This window comes from Ornithorhynchus anatinus, chromosome 18, assembly GCF_004115215.2.
Source record: "Ornithorhynchus anatinus isolate Pmale09 chromosome 18, mOrnAna1.pri.v4, whole genome shotgun sequence".
NCBI classification, from domain to species: domain Eukaryota; kingdom Metazoa; phylum Chordata; class Mammalia; order Monotremata; family Ornithorhynchidae; genus Ornithorhynchus; species Ornithorhynchus anatinus.
In genome coordinates this window covers 40,815,670-40,832,415 of record NC_041745.1, presented here as the reverse complement: position 1 = coordinate 40,832,415, position 16,746 = coordinate 40,815,670, and the positions used below count along the sequence as shown (strand labels likewise).

The window sequence follows — 16,746 nt, the reverse complement described above, 5'->3', positions numbered from 1 at the left end:
GTTAATAGCCTGTGGCAAGAGGATGAATCAGAATCACAGGTTTCATTCTTGTCTGTTGAGATTCTCACCTCGGTTAAACCAAGCACTGGATCAAATAGTAATAACTGTACTTACCGAGCACCTAATGCACTATATTAAGTTGAGCACTTGGAATTGAACAACAGATCCACAAGACATCTCTGTCCACAGGGAGCTTACATGTTAAACAGGAGAGACAGGCATAAAAATTCAGACAAATAGAGAAATCGGAATGACTCATTAAACATATGACTGACTATCTCTATATTCACAAGAGCTGAGGAAAGTTTAGAGGCGGCTGCTGGATTCATATGACTCGGGGGTTGGGAGTTCACTGAGGAAAGTTTGTTGGATGAAGGTGGGATTTTAGGAGCTCTTTGAATATGAGGGGAATTGTAGCCTGCTGGGTTTGGAGGGCAGGAGTTCTTAAGATGGGGGAAGCCAGAGGATGAAGAGGGGAAAGTTGAGAGTGTGTTGTAGCAAATGCAGTTAGCAGGTTTTCTTGGGAGGAGGGAAGAAAGCAGGTTGGACAGTAGTGGGTGAAGAGAGCAGATAGATAAGGTGGAAACTGGAATCAGAGAGCCTGGAAACCAGTTAGGAAATGTTTTTACCTGATGTGGAGGGGAAGAAAAAGTCAGTGGAAGCCTGGGGAAAAACCAGTGCTAGGGCTCTGGAGACAGTGTGGTAAAAATTGTGGTTCTCAATGACCTGATCCATTCTATCTTGGATCTGTGACCCGTAGACATTTGATGTTCGCCACCCCCTCCCAACCCAGCCCAGCCCCACAGACCTGTATTCATATCTTTAAATTGTATATTGCAAAATTACTCATTTCTTTATATCTATGTCTGTCTCCTCACCTAGACTGTAAGGTCATTACGGGGAGGGAACGTGCCTGGTAATTCTGTTGGATCAGACTCTCCCAAGCGCTAAGTACACTGCTTTGCACATAGTAAGCGTTCAGTAAATACCACTGATGGAATGACTGAGAGGATGGGCGGGGGCATAGCACATTGCAAACAAAGCACATGCAATAGTAGAAAATAGTAGTTATTATGTATATACTGTGTGCAGAGCACTGTACTAAATGCTGGGCGTGCAGCCTTTACCTGATTTATCTGACCAAATGTTCTTGTGCCTGTGCCGCTGCTTAGTACAGTGCTTGGCACCTAAAAATCACTTAATAAGCACCACCAATTATTATCATTATTGTTATTACTTGCCCATGTTGGCAAGCTATAGGCAAACCCTCTGCTAGAACCCAGTCTCCCAATTGCCCGAGTGGCTCTCTTTCCACTGGACCCACCACAGGGAAGACAAGACCGACAAACAACACATAGCCAGCACAAATTGTTATATCATTCTATTATACTCCTAAGTGCTTAGTACAGTGCTCTGCACATATTAGGCACTCAATCGATACAATTGATTGACTGACGGGTAGCCGTGTGTCCTGGTAGAAAGAACACGGGCCTGGGGGTGGTCAGAGGGCCTGAGTCCTAATCCCAGCTTCACCACTTTCTTCTTGAGTGACTTTGGGCAAGTCACTTAACCTCTCTGGGCCTGTTTCCTCATCTGTAAACTGGGAATTCAAAACCTGTTCTCCCTCCCACTTTAGACTGCAAGCCCCATGTGGGACAGGGACAGCATCCAACCTGCTTATCTTGTATCCATCCCAGCGGTTAGTACACAGTAAGCGCTTAACAAAAATATCATCCTCATCACCGTCAAGCCAAACAAAGATAATTATTGGCAGAATGGGTTAAGGGAGAGAAGTGGTCATGGGTTGTGTTGAGTTGAGCTGGGCTGCCTGAAGGGGCCTCTTTTCCAATAACAATAATAATAATTATGGTACTTGCTAAGCACTATGTTCATTCATTCATTCAATCATATTTATTGAGCACTTACTGTGCGTAGAGCACTGTACTAAGCACTTGGGAAGTACAATTCGGCAACAGATAGAGACAATCCCTACCCAACAATAGGCTCACAGTCTAGAAGGGGGAGATAGGCAACAAAACAAAACAAGTAGATAAGCATCACTACCATCAAAATAGATAAATAGAACCATAGATAAATGTACATCATTGATAAAATAGAGCAATAAATATGTACAAATATATACAAGCGCTGTAGGGAGGGGCAGAGGGTAGAGCAGAGGGAGGGAGTAGGGGTGATGGGGAGGGGAGGAGGAGCAGAAGGAGAGGTAGGGCTCAGTGTCAAGCACTGTTCTAAGTGTTGGGATAGATACAAGATATCAAGTTGAATACAGTCCCTGTCCCACATGGGGCCACACTCTTAATCCCCCTTTTCCAGATGAGGTAACTGAGGCCCAGAGAAGGGAAATGACTTGCCCAAGGTCACCCAGCAGGCAAGTGGCAAAACTGGGATTAGGCCATGTGTCAGACCAGGGATTAGAACCCAGAACCTTCTGGCTCCCAGGTCTGTGCTCTAACCATGAGGCCACACTGCTTCTCTGACAGCAGGGGCGGGGTTGTGGGGTGGTATTTCCCGCAGCCGCTGACCAGGAACCAGTCTCTGTGTAGCGTGAGAAGCTATTGGGTGGAGCATCACACCTCCAACCAGGTGACCTGGACCCACGATGCAGGAAACAGCACCGAATCCACCTTCCCCTGGACGGGGCAGGATCACACCGTGTCCGTCGTCGCCACCAACTCCGTCGGTTCTTCCTCGGCCAATTTCAACTTGACGTTCTCACGGCCCATCAGCGAGGGTAAGAGCTGCCTGCCGTCGCCCTCCCAGCAGCTATTTCCTTCTGAAAGCCTCTTCCCTTTTGAGACCAGAGTTTCTAAAGCTAATTCTCCTCTCTTTCCCTAGCTGCTGTAACTCCTGCTAAAGTCAAGATAATAATAATTGTGGTATTTGTTAAGCACTTACTATGTGCGGGCCCTGTTCTAAACGCTGGGTGGAGACAAGCAAATCAGGGTGGACACAGTCCCTGTCTTACATGGCATTCACATTCCCCATTTACAGATGAGGTAACTGAGGCTCAGAGAAGTGACTTGCCCCAGGTCACACAGCAGATGCGCAACAGAGCTGGGATTAGAGCCAGATCCTGCTGATTCCAGGTCCGTGCTCTATCCACTAGGCCATACTTCTCAAGATAAACTCCATGTAAAGAATAGATTAGGTGCCCTACCCCTGGCTATAGATTGTCTTACTATTTAATTTGGGTGTGTTGTGCTTTGCTATTTCCACCATCCTAATTGGATTCCTTGGAATCAGGAGTCATAGGAGAAGTCTCTGGCATAATTCTCCTGAGTAACTGGGAGAAGCAGCACAGTCCAGAAGAACAGAGCTTGGGCCTGGGAGTCAGAAGGACCTAGGTTCTAATCCTGGCTCTGCCACTTGCCTGCTGTGGGACTTTGGGCAAGTCACTTGACTTCTCTGCACCTCAGTTTCCTCATCTGTAAAATGGGGATTTAGTACCCATTCTCCCTCCTACTTAGACCGTGAGCCCCATGATTATCTTCTACCTACCCCAGTGCTTAGCGGCCCATAGTAACTGCTTAACAGATACCACTATTATTTTAAACCATTATTCTTCATCATCATTATTATTATTGCTAATAATATATTATATTATTATAGTACTATAAATCATTATATTATTGCTAATATAACCAACTGCATCATGGAAAGTTATATCCTGCTTTTCTACATCTGTAGTTGTAAAAACGCTTTCACCCTTATCAAGGAATGCAATGCACCTACAGACTAGTTTGCTCTCTTAACTGATCCTATGAAAATAGAGTGTTAAGCCAAAGAGCGCTAGATCGACTCTGTTTTCCCGTAGGAAATAATTAGAAGTGTTTTAATGTGTTCCCTAGATCTAAAAAAAACCTTGGCTATTTGATAATGTAACTATATTTATCGGAATATTTCATCAAAGTATTTTAACATATTTATGTTATTTGGGTCCATGTTTTGGATCTTGGGAACACATTAAAATAAATTTATATTGTTTCCTAGGTGAAGGATATCCTTTAGCACTGTTTTGCTCAGTGTATTATTTTTATGGAATTAATTGAGTGCTAATCTTGGGTAGAGCAATGTAATGGAGGATTCCTGTATTTAGCAGGTCACTAGAACCATGACTTTATTTTTTTAATGGTATTTGTTAAGTACTTATTATATGCCAAGCTGTACTAAGTGCTGGGTAGATACAAGATAATCAGGTTGGACACAGTCCCTGTCCCATATGGGAGTCCCTGTTCCATATGGGCCTCACGGTCTTCATGGGTTCTGATCCCACTCTGCCACTTGTCTGCTGAGCGAGTCACTTCACTTCTGTGTGCCTCATCTGTAAAATGGGGATTAGACCGTGAGCCCCATGTGGGACAGGGATCGTGTCCCACCCGATTTGCTTGTATTCCTCTCCAGTGCTTAGAACAGTGCCTGGCACATAGTAAACGCTTAACAAATACCACAGTTATTAATTCTCATTTTATAGATGAAGAAACTGAGGCTCAGAAAAGTCAAGCAACTTGCCCAAGGTCACACAGTAGTCAAGTGGTGGAGCCAGAATTAGAAAGCCAGATTTTCTGACTCCCAGGACCGGGTTCTTTCCAATAGGGCACACTGCTTCTTTTGAAACTTACTTTTTTAATCTCATTTAAGCTCCCTAGATTTAATGTTCTCTTCTTAGGGTTGCACCTGGAGAGTTTCCAGTACTCTACCAATCTCGACTATGGGAGAGAGAGTCAAGCATTCCATTCCATTCCATTCCATTCCATTCCATTCCTAGCTCGGGCAATGGCTAGCGAATGGAAGGCCATCTGCCACATGTCAAAAGTCACCTGTGCTGGGCAGCAGCAGCACGGGAGAGAGTCGAGGGCGGAGACTCAAGTTTACCACGCGGAAGGAGGAGATGGTCAACCACTTCCATATTTTTACCGAGAAAACTCTGTGGATCCACTACCAGAGCGATCGCAGATGGAGAGTGGGACATTCAGGGAGAGATGAGCCCGTGGCGTCTCTATGGGTCGGAGACGATTCAGTGGCATAAGGCAAGATTTAATGTGTTTTCTTTTTATTCGTCTTTGTCCTCCCCAGTGGACATCGTGCAGTCCCTTGGGGCTTACCCTTTAAACAGCAGTTGTGTGATTCTTTCCTGGGTGCTCTCCTCTCACGGGTACAACCTGAAGTCCTTTGTGATCGAATGGAAAAATCTTAATGAAGATAATGAAATGAAGTGGCTTAGAGTGCCCACCAATGTTAACAAATATTACATTCATGGTAAGTTACACATTCGTTGGATTCCTTTGCTTTTGGGCTCCTTTTCCTTTCTCATTTCTGCTCACTTGACACCATTCAACCCAGGTGACCAGATTCATGAGTTAATCATTTCTTTGTGGAAACTTCCGAAAGGAAAACAAAATGAACGGTGTGGGCCTGACAAAGCTTCCAACCGGTTTAATCAGTCCCAAGGGAGCTTCACAAATTCCCATGGATAGTGTTCTGAGCTGACCTAGTGGCCCATAATTCTACAGGAAGACCTCAAGAATTCAGACCCCACTAACTGAGAATTTGCTCAAATTTAGACAGGTTTGACTGGGCAACCATTTAGAGTAGTCACTGGCAAAATCTGCCGCAGACAATGGTTGTAGTAGGGAAGAGGAAGTCAGAAAATGGAAAGGCTTGGGATTAGAGGTAGGGCAGAAGACAGTGGAGAGACTAGAGAGGGGAAGAGCAGAACGGAAGATGCAACAGGGCGATTTTCAAACATCAGTGATCCTAGGATTTGGGGAAAGGTGTGGCTGCGGTTATGTCAATACTTGAGAACTGTCAACATCTCTGATTCTTCCTCCCTTCCCCCTGGCGAATCAGTTTTCTACAGAGAAAACATCCATACTGCCTTCTTATTTCTGATGGATAATAATAATAGTAATAATAATGATAATTACATTTATTAAGTGCTTACTATGTACCGAGTACTGTTCTAAGCTCTGAGGTAGATACAAAGTTAAGCAGCTTGGACACAGTTCTTCTCTCACATGGGGCTCACAGTCTACAGAGGAGAGAGGACAGGTATTTAATCTTCATTTTACAGATCCCGTAATCCAGTGAACTATACCTGATTTTCAACAAATTGGTGTGTATGTTCTTCCCCTCTAACTCAATCATTTTGTCAGATTTAGTGGAATTGGATCTCCTAAGACTCTTATTTTTTATGGTATTCCTTAAGCACTTACGATGTTCCAGGCACTGTACTAAGTACTGATGTAGACCCAACCTAATCGGGTTGGTCACAGTCCATGTCCCACATGGCGCTCACAATTTTTATCCCCAGCTGAGGTAACTGAGGCTTAGAGACGTGACTTGCCCAAGGTCACCCAGGAGACAAGTGGCAGAGCCAGGATTAGAACCTAGGTCCTTCTGACTTCCAGGGCTGTGCCCTATCCACTAGGCCATGCTGCCACCCCTGAGGAGCTGGGGTTAGATCTTGAGGGGTGACGGTCAGCAGGAGGGTTTATCTTCTTTCCCAGGGACAAAGGGGACCCACCCTATGATGGCCACATTCAAGAAGACCGAGGTGAACAGTCGGTGTCCAGGCAAGGGATCAGACTGCTTCCCAGCATCCCACCGTGCCAGTCAGGCCTCACTAATATGTTCAAACGCTTAGTATGGTGCTTGGTACTCAGTAGACACCCAATAAATCCCACTGACAACCATTCCATAAAGAGGAAGTTGAAGATGACAGTCGGACAGTCACCAGTCAGTCATATTCCCCCGATCTCCCCCGATTAGACTGTAAGCCCGTCAAACGGCAGGGACTGTCTCTATCTGTTGCCGACTTGTTCATCCCAAGCGCTTAGTACAGTGCTCTGCACATAGTAAGCGCTCAATAAATACTATTGAATGAATGAATGAATGAATATTTATTGAGCACTTACTATATGTAGAGCACTGTACTAAGTGTTTGGGAGAGCATAATATGACCGAATTAACAGACACATTCCCTGCTCATGATAAACTTACAGTGTAGAGAGAAGCAAGCCCCAGGCGAGAAGAGCGTAAGAGTAATGGTGCAGGCTTCGGACATGGACACCCTGAGGAGAGGAAAAATCCACCTCTGCCCTGTAACATATTAAGTCATTATTCATTCAATAGTATTTATTGAGAATTTATTGTGTGCAGAGCACTGTACTAAGAGCTTCCTGTACATGAGCATGTGCTTGAAAGGAGCAATCTCATGAAGAAATCATTGTCTCTATTGCTGAATTGTACTTTCCAAGCGCTTAGTACAGAGCTCTGCACACAGTAAGCGCTCAATATATACGATTGAATGAATGAAATCCTTTTGTTCCTCAATCAATCAGTGATATTTATTGGCCATTTACTAGAGTGTGCAGTACTCTATAATGCTGCAAGGTGTACGATACAAGAGAACTAGCAGATATGGCCCCTGCCCATGAAGAGCTTACAGTCTAGAGGGGGAGACAAACATTAATAGGAATAAATAAATTATGGAGCTGTACATAAATGTTTGTGGGGCTGAGGGTGGATTCAATCACGGGTGCAAATCCCAGTGTAAGGGTGATGCAGGAAGGAGTGGAAGAGGAGGAAATGAAGCAGAGTGGCTTAGTGAAAGAGCATGGGCTTGGGAGTCAGAGGACGTGAGTTCTAATCCCGGCTCCGCCACTTGTCTGCTCTGTGACCTTGGGCAAATCACTTCACTTCTCTGTGCCTTGGTTACCTCATCTGTAAAATGATTAAAAATGTGAGCCTCAAGTGGGACAATCTGATTACCCTATGTCTACCCCTGTGCTTAGAACTGGGCTTGGCATATCGTAAGCGCTTAACAAATACCATAATTATAATGATTAAATGAGAGCTTCGTTGGGAAGGCCCCTTGGAGGAGACGAACTTTTAATAAGGCTTTGAAGGTGGGAAAAAGGATATGAAGCCGGGGGAAGTTCCACAAAGGACATGGGCAAGGGGTGAGGGGCAAGATAGACGAGATGGAAGTACCGCAAGTAGGTTAACATTAGAAGGGTGAAGTGCGGTGCAGGCTGGGTTGCAGTAGGAAAGCAGGGAGGTAAGGAAGAAGGGGAGAAAAGGAGATTGACTGCTTTAAAGCTTTAAACCATCTGGTCCCATCTGCTCTCTAACCCTCAACTCAGTCTCAATTCCTCCCCGCTAACCTTCTGGCTGTTTCTCACCCTTTATTCTTCCATCTGATCCCTATGCTCCCGCTCTTCCCAATCTATCAATCGATCGATACCCCAGCTTGGACCTCCCTCCCCACCAGGTCTGAGAGACTGAGCCCTCCCCACGTTCAAAACTCTCCTAAAAACCTCACCTCCTCCCACAAGCCTTCCCCAATTAATTCCCAAATAATCTGTCACACCAACCAACAACCACCTCTAGCACTTGTCTTAATTTTTATCCTTCCTCTTCACTTTAGTCTATAGGCTTAGTCAATGATAAAGTCGGTTGTTTACTTAGAGATCATTTATAAATATTTTCATGGCTGTTCACCACCCCTTCCCCTCGCCTTAGAATGTAAGTTCTTTGAGGGCAGGGAACACATCTTGAATATCGGTCATACTTTCCCAAGTGCTTAATAAGGCACACTGCTCCACAGCTACTACTCTGTGCCCATGTTAAAGAGCTCCATGTATTGATGGTGTTGAGGTGGTGGAAGATGGATGTGTATGACCTATTTTCTTTTCAGACCACTTCATTTTCATTGAGAAGTACCAGTTCACTCTTTACCCAGTGTTTCTGGAAGGAGTTGGGAAACCCAAAATGACCAACCAGTTCATCAGAGGTAAAACTGCTCTTCTCGGCTTCGGCTTTCAGTTTAAACAATTGGGCCTGTTTCTGGCTAAGGGTGCCGTCTGGGTAGGGATGCTTTCTCCGGTGATTACAAAAATATGCCTAAAGAAAAAGAGAGGTAGAGATGCTCAGTGAAAATTTGGCTGCTGGAATTTTCTCAGAACGGTGGAATTTCATATCTGTGGCGTTTTGGGGTTTTTTTAAAATGGCATTTGTTAAGCACTTACATGTGCCAGGCATTGTACTAAGCACTGAGGTAGTTACAGGCTAATTACTTTGAACACAGTCCATGTCCCACATTTTATGAATGAGGTAACTGAGGCCCAGAGAACTGAAGTGACTTCACACAGCAGACAGTTCCCTCATCAGTAAAATGGGGATTAAGACTGTGAGCCCCATGTGGGACAGAGACTGTGTCCAACCTATCTTGTACCTACCCCAGTGGTTCAAACAGTACCTGGTACATAGTAAGCTCTTAACAAATACCATCGTTATTATTAATAATAGAAACAGTGTGGCTCAGTGGAAAGAGGATGGTTGGGAGTCAGAGGTCATGGGTTCTAATCTCAGCTCCACCACTTGTCAGCTGTGTGACTTTGAGCAAGTCACTTAACTTCTCTCTGCCTCAGTTACATCATTTGCAAAATGGGGATTCAGACTGTGAGCCCCACATGGGACAATCTGATTACCTTGTAATGCCCCCCCACCCCAGTGCTTAGAACGGTGCTTCACACATAGTAAGCGCTTAACAAATGCCATTATTATTATTATTATTATTATTAATTATTATTAAATGGTGGAGTAGGGTTAGAACCCAGTTCCTTCTGACTCCCAGGCCTGTGCTCTATCCACTAGGCCACACTGCTTCAATAAATGTGGATGGGTGAGTTAGGAGGGAAGGAGGGAAGGAGGAAAAGGGGTTATGAGAATCCTTAATAATGAAGGGTCTGAGAGCAGAGTTGGCACCTTTGAGCAGCTGTTTGCTCTGGAGAGTGAAGGGCAGGGCAACTCTTAAGCATCCTCCTCTTTCCACATTCTTTTCCACAGCCTAGGAGTTGGCTGTTGTGGCTTTTCCTTCTTGCAGACTGTTGATATTTATCGAAGCCCCTTAAGTCCCCCATGCCACCCCCCCCCCCGGCAGATGCTTAAAGGTTTCTCAGGATAAAGGAAACTCCTGTGCTATCCTGTGGGCCCCTGTGGAAATAACAGTCCTGACAGGGAGAATTGGGAGAAAGAGGAGGCTCAAACAGGTCCTAGGGAAAGGAGGAACTGGTTCAGGATGAGTACCAGCCTGGAGTAACTACCCTGCTAAGGTGGGGGCTTTTCAGTACTTTGGGGATAATTTATAAGCGGTATTTGTTAGGCCCTTACTATGTGTCAAACACTTTTCTAAGCGCTGGGGAAGGTACAAGTTAATTCAGCTGGCCACAGTCCCTGTCCCCCATGGGGCTTACAGTTAAAGTAGGAGGGAGGACAGGTATCCTCATTTTACGTTTGAGGAAACCGAGGCCCTGAGAAGTTAAGCGACTTGCCTAAGGTCATACAGCAAGCAGTTGGCAGAGCTGGGATTAGAACCCAGGTCCTCTGACTCCCAGGACCATGTTCTGTCCACTAGGCCATGCTGCTACTCGATAGGGCTGTAACCCCGAGCCCCATTTTAGTTCCTGGGCAAAGACCATGTCCCCTCCCATTCTCACATTACGAATCACAACTTCCAAAGTTTCAGCAAGATTTCTACCCCATCTGAATGCATTTCATTATGGAACAAGTCTTTTATCTCCAGACTTTCAAAAGTTCCATTTCCCATCCAGAAAGGAACGGCAAATTCCTTCCCCGTCAGCCTTTCCTCAGACCTGAACCAGTTTCCTCCCTCAGAGGCTGGTACACTTGCTTTTCAAAGTGCTGGGGTCGCCCAGTCGGATCAGCGGTTTAATCGTAAAGGAGCCAGGAGAAGGGAATTGACATGTGGGTGACATGGGGCCCACGCTCTGGGGACATTCTTTCCGGTGATGTAGCAGGAGCCTCCTTCAAAGTTCGTCCGTCTGATCTGTCAGCAGTATTTATCGAAGGAGCAGATGCCCCGAAGGCAGGTAAGGTCACCTGGATAAAGCGGGGAGCCAATTTGAGAAAATGATATTTCTCCAAGATTATCCCAAGGTTTCTGTAGTTCTTGGCTCCGAGCAGGTAAGAGTTGTCTTACATGTAGTTTTGGAACATTCCGACGGCTAAGTTATAGCTGTGGAAACTGCTGCTCTCCTTTTCGGTTCAGGAGATCGTCTGCTAATCAGCTATGTGACTTTGGGCAAGTCACTTAACTTCTTTGGGACTCAGTTCCCTCATCTGTTAAATGGGGATTAAGACTGTGAGCCCCATGTGGGACAACCTGATTACCTTGTATCTACCCCAGTGCTTAGAACAGTTTTTGGCACATAGTAAGCGCTTAAAAACTACCATCATTATTATCATTATTATTCATCAACATTCTCAACGACGTGCCTTCAATTTCCTTTCTAGATGAGAATGAAAAGCGTCAGAGTGATGCTGGGTTGTATGTGATTGTGCCGATAATAATTTCCTCTTCAGTCTTACTGTTTGGGACATTGCTGATATCACACCAGAGGTATGCAGTCTTGTTTTTTTATGGCAAGATTAGTTAGTCATGGTATTTATTAAGCACTTATAATAATAATAATAATGTTGGCATTTGTTAAGCGCTTACTATGTGCCGAGCACTGTTCTACACACTGGGGAAGGTACAGGGTGATCAGGGTGTCCCACGTGAGGCTCACAGTCTTCATCCCCATTTTACAGATGAGGTAAATGAGGCACTGAGAAGTTAAGTGACTTGCCCAAAGTCACACAGCCAACAGGTGGCGGAGTTGGGATTAGAACCCATGACCTCTGACTCCTAAGTCTGTGCTCTTCCCACTGAGCCACGCTGCTTCACTTATGATTTACCAAGCACTGTGCTAAGCTCTAGGGTAGATGAAAACATGAAAGCCCACGTGGGGCTCACAATCTAGGTGGGAATAATATTAGTACTAGTGGCAGAAACACAAGATTCCGAGACAAACCTGAATTTGATCTTGCAGAAAAATTAGGATTCCCAATTTGGGCCCAGCAATGACAAACCTTAAAAAGGATTTGTTCAAGGCTGCACAGTGAGGGGGCCGGAGGTGTGACGATTGACGGAGGTGTCCGCGGGAGGGTCTGAAAATGCTCCAACCATCCCACGGAGGGCCAGGAGAGGTAGTTGGCCTCAAAGGGTTCATTTGTTCCTCCGTTGGGTGCTATTTCGCTCTAAAGCGGTTCCAAATGATTTGGTTTGGCTCCCTCCCCCGCTGGGTCTAAATCCACCAGAGAATTCCCAACCCTCAGATCAACTCCGCACCCGGCAGGGCATTTTTCTCCTTCCTGGCTCACCCTTGGATCAAACCCTCAAGTGAGACAGAGAGCTGGATTCTGGGGTTTAATAGCATCATCCCGTTGAAGCGGGCTGGACGGTTGTCCCCTAGAATGAAGTTTTGAGTGGAACTAATTCTCACACTTATTTTTTCTAGCTAGACTGTAAGCTCGTTGTGGACAGGGAATGTGACTGTTTATTGTTATATCGTGCTGTACCAAGCACTTAGTACAATGCTTTGCACACAGTAAGCGCTCAATAAATACAATTGAGCGAATGAAAAAAACACATAACCATCCCCGCTTAAGTGCCCGGTTGAACTCCCTCTCCTTTTCAGAATGAAGAAGGTGTTTTGGGAAGATGTTCCGAACCCCAAGAACTGTTCCTGGGCCCAAGGGGTGAACTTCCAGAAGGTTCGTATGACTGCCCTCTCTTCCCCGCAGTCCTTTCCCATGGTTGGAAACTGAAAACGCCCGAAGAACCGAGCAGGGTAAAGGCTTTGGCTCTTATCTCGAGCATCACTCAATCCAGTAGGGCAATTTTATGGTGCCAGAACCTAAGCCCCTCTAGAATTCTGATTCTGCAGTTATTTTTCACAGCCGAGATCTGACAGTAGGTAGTAATCAATCCATCAGTCATATTTATTGAGCGCTTACTATGCGTGGAGCACTGTACTAAGCGTTTGGGAGAGTACATTATAACGAAATTGATAAACCTGTTCCCTGCCTACAACCAGTTTACGGTCTAGCATAGTAGTCCCCGTGTTCGTGGACTATCTATTAGGTGCAGCATGCAGGGTGTCCAGTACAGTGGCAGCCCACGGTACATTCCCTACCCACAAGGAACTTACACTCCTAAAAGGGAGGCAGACATAGAAATATTTTCAAAAAGAGGAATTAGGATAAATAAATGCACTTACAATTGAATATACATAAAGACCAAGAATGAATACAAATCATTGCCTAAGTGTTAGAGGTGGTGGTCGTGTTTGCTGGGAATTACTTGGCCAGTCAGTTAATCCGTTGTATTTATTGAGCGCTTACTGTGTGCAAAGCACTGTACTAAGCTCCTGGGAGAGTACAATAGAATAAGGGTCTCGGGCCTCAGCAAGGACCAGCTTAGAGTAGGATGGCCCATTCAGGGGTTCTCTGGAAACGAATATCCGGGTTCATCTTTTCCTGAGGAAAGTAGGACTGACTGTCTCCAGGCAAAGGTTTCAGTCCCCATTCGCTGACCCCATAATCATCCCCATAATTGCCGAAATCAATTTGAACACTGTACACGCAAATGTGTCCTCGAACGTGGCAGCCGGAAAGCTAAAATCAGCATCACCACGATGCTAACTTTTATGCACAACCTTCCACTCCAGGCAAAGCCATCACAGTCAATTAGCTCATTAGTGGTAATTAAAATAGTTTCTGTTTTTTTCCGGATTGCACATTTTCCCAAGAAGCTTGAAGAGGTTTACTGTTGAACTTCATTAATTCTCTGTTTAACTGAAAAATGGACCATCATTTATTATAATGGTATTTACTGAGTGTCCTGCACACAGTAGGTGCTCAAAGCAGTGCCCGCCTCACCGTCGGTAATGCGTACAGCGCCCTGTAGGAAGGAGACGCCCAATCCATTGCTCTCTCCACAGAAAGAGCTCAGTCCAGTGCTCTGCTCATAGAAGGTGCTCAGTACAGTACACTATATTCCGATGAATGCGTGGATGAGGAAAGGAGGGCATGAGGAAGAGGTGATGGTTGACTCTACGGTGGTTGTTGGCTCACCTTTTCTTATCCCCACAAGGCAACAGTACGGGGAAATGGGCCTGAATTGCAGCTGGAGGGATTCAGGTCTGAGTGGAGGAAGAACCAGCTGCCAGAAAAAAGCCTAGGCCCTGGCAGGAGTTCCGGAAGGAGGCTGGAGAATCCCTTTCCCCAGAAAGACTTCAAGCAGCATGGCCTAGTGGATAGAGCATAGGCCTGGGAGTCAGAAAGACCTGGGTTCTAAATCTGACTCTGCCACTTGTTGCTGTGTGACCTTGGGCAAGTCACTTCACTATTCAGTGCTTCAACTACCTCATCCGCTCTGTTTATCCTGTGAGTGCTGTAACTTCTTGTTTTCCTGGTAATGCTGGGGCTGAAGTGAATCTTTTGAGTGCCCACCCTGTGGCTTTGGTGAAAATGTGACTGGAAGACAATTATTGGGTGGGGATCTCTGGCAGGTATGTTCCCCTCCTCTGCTCCTCACCAATGAGAGGATCTTTGGCATTTCTTAAAAGGTATTTATTAAGTGCTTCCTATGTTCCAGGCAGAGTACTAGGCACTGGAGTAGATACAAGCTAATCAGGTTGGACACAGTCCATGTAATAAATGGGGATCACAATCTTAAAGCCCATTTTAAAGATGAGGAAACTGAGGCCCAGAGAAGTAAAGTGACTTGCCCAAGGTCACGAAGCAGGCAAGTGGCAGAGCCACACGAGAACCTAGGTCCTCTGATTCCCGGGCCCGTGCTCTTTCTACCAGAGCATGCCACCTTCCCCAAATCAACGAGAAGAGTTGGGGGCATATGAAGGCCACGTGGGAGCTGATCTGGAAAGCCAGACAGGAGGAATTGGCCGGGCCAGGCCACAGCTAGGCTAGAGAAGGTCATGTGCTGGCAGACAGAATTCCGGGCTTAAAACCTCCAGCCTTTGATGTCTTGTTTTTCATCTCTCATTTCATTCAAACAGAGAGTGGACATTCTTTGAAGTCTATGCATGATCTCTACCCGCTGAGCCATGTACCGGCTTCCTTTACAGAGTTGTTAGAAGATTTTTGTGCTGGCGTTCAGAAGGAGGGCAACACACACACACACATACACACAAACACAGACATGCCCCCTTCCGCACCCCCATATGCTTATCTGTGCTGCGCCACACGGTTCCAAATCCACCCCAGAAGAAGTCTTGTTCCCAACTAAGGAAAGACCCACAAAACCCAGGTCAGTTGCCTCCCTTGCAGTCCGACGGTGTGAGTTTGATTGGTTTCCGGTCTCCCCAGAGGAAAGACACTTGATTCTTGAGGAGTCGCCGAACAACTCCCCTCAGACGAGGGCTTGGACCTGGGGCTTTTATGGTTTCACACTCTCAAATCCTTTCCTACCGGTCCTTCAGACACTTTCCCAGCATAGGAGTAAGCATCCTTATTGGATGCCCCCAGTTCCCTTGGATGACACTCACAATTCCCACTGGTGCCCCTTGGAGTGGCTCTGGGTGGAGGGCAGTAGACGGCCAGTCAGTCATTTGTATTTATTGAGCGCTTACTGTGTGCAGAGCACTGTACTAAGCACTTGGGAGCGTACACTATAACAATATAGCAGACACATTCCCTGCCCGCAGAGAGCTAGCAGTCCAGATGGCCGACTGCGCAATGGGACGGTTGCTTGAGGCAGACTACCAGCTGGCCTTGCTTGGCCCAGGTATCTGACAAGACCGGTTCTAAAGATCCAAAATGGGGGCTTTTGAGGCCTGTCCCTTCCCAGTCTCCATTTCCCCTAATATCCCTTCCCTCTCCCTGCCCCCTCACTCCCAGTGAGAAGTTGGAAACTTAGTAGTTCTGGGCCTGGTCTACCCGTCGTATTGCCTGCCAACTGGTATTTGTGGGACAACTCATCACCGATCAAGGTGAGGGACAATTAACTGGTGGTATCAACTGAAAATATTCTGCATTCAGAGCACCATACCAAGAGATTAGAAGGGTACAATAGAGGTAGAAGACACAGCCCCCGCCCTCAAGGAGCTCCCGATCTAGTAGGGAAACTGGTTTTGCTGGGCTTTGATTTTTGACTTTTTGATATGGTCCAAACTGTCCCATTGACCACCAGTGATAAAGTCCAGGGAAAGTGGAGTTGGAGCCTGATTTTGTAGCAGTGGTCAAGAGACCACCATGTTTTCCCTGAGAGGATCTCCGGGTGTGACGCCCAGCAGCCTGTACCATCTGTTCTTCACTACTCTGAATGTCACAGGGAAATGATCATTTCCCAAGAGGCAGAGTGCTCACTCAAGTCCAGACCGGGAGAAGCACAAAAAAACAATGAATTGCTCCGATTCACTCCTTGTGTCTTTCCCCCATCCATGGTTGTGAACGGATTGCCCCGGGACATTTAAAATGAAAAGTTGGGAAAAGGAAAATCAGTTCATTTCTAGCCTATGGAGCTGTGTTTTAAAGCACATATATGCTATTCATCCCGAGAGCAGGGAGAACGTGAAAACTGCCGACGGAAACATTCAAACAGCCTGTGGACTTTTAAGCTAGGGTTTCGAGCCGGCTGCTGGTCCCTGTTTGAAAAAGCCAGGAGACTGAATACAGCTAAGATGGAAATCCCTTTCAGAAAATAATAATAATAACTGTGGTATTTGTTAACCACTTACTATGTACCAGGCACTGTGCCAAGTGCTGGTGGATACAAGCAAATCAGGTTGGGCACAGTCCCTGTCCCACATAGGGTTCACAGTCTTAATCCCCATTTTACAGATGAGGTAACTGAGCCTT

General features: G+C 45.9%; 1 protein-coding gene across 1 annotated transcript in view; it reads left to right on the top strand.

Moving 5' to 3' along the window:
* The window catches only part of LEPR (leptin receptor), a 68,270-nt gene extending 53,052 nt beyond the window's left edge, over positions 1-15,218 (top strand). Inside the window, exons 14-19 of the mRNA XM_039914687.1 lie at positions 2,536-2,752; positions 5,095-5,277; positions 8,720-8,815; positions 11,338-11,443; positions 12,564-12,639; positions 14,946-15,218. Coding sequence (XP_039770621.1) covers positions 2,536-2,752; positions 5,095-5,277; positions 8,720-8,815; positions 11,338-11,443; positions 12,564-12,639; positions 14,946-14,963 — 696 coding nt within the window. The 3' untranslated portion in view covers positions 14,964-15,218. The remainder of the gene's footprint in view (positions 1-2,535; positions 2,753-5,094; positions 5,278-8,719; positions 8,816-11,337; positions 11,444-12,563; positions 12,640-14,945) is intronic.
* The last annotated feature ends 1,528 nt before the right edge of the window (positions 15,219-16,746 follow it).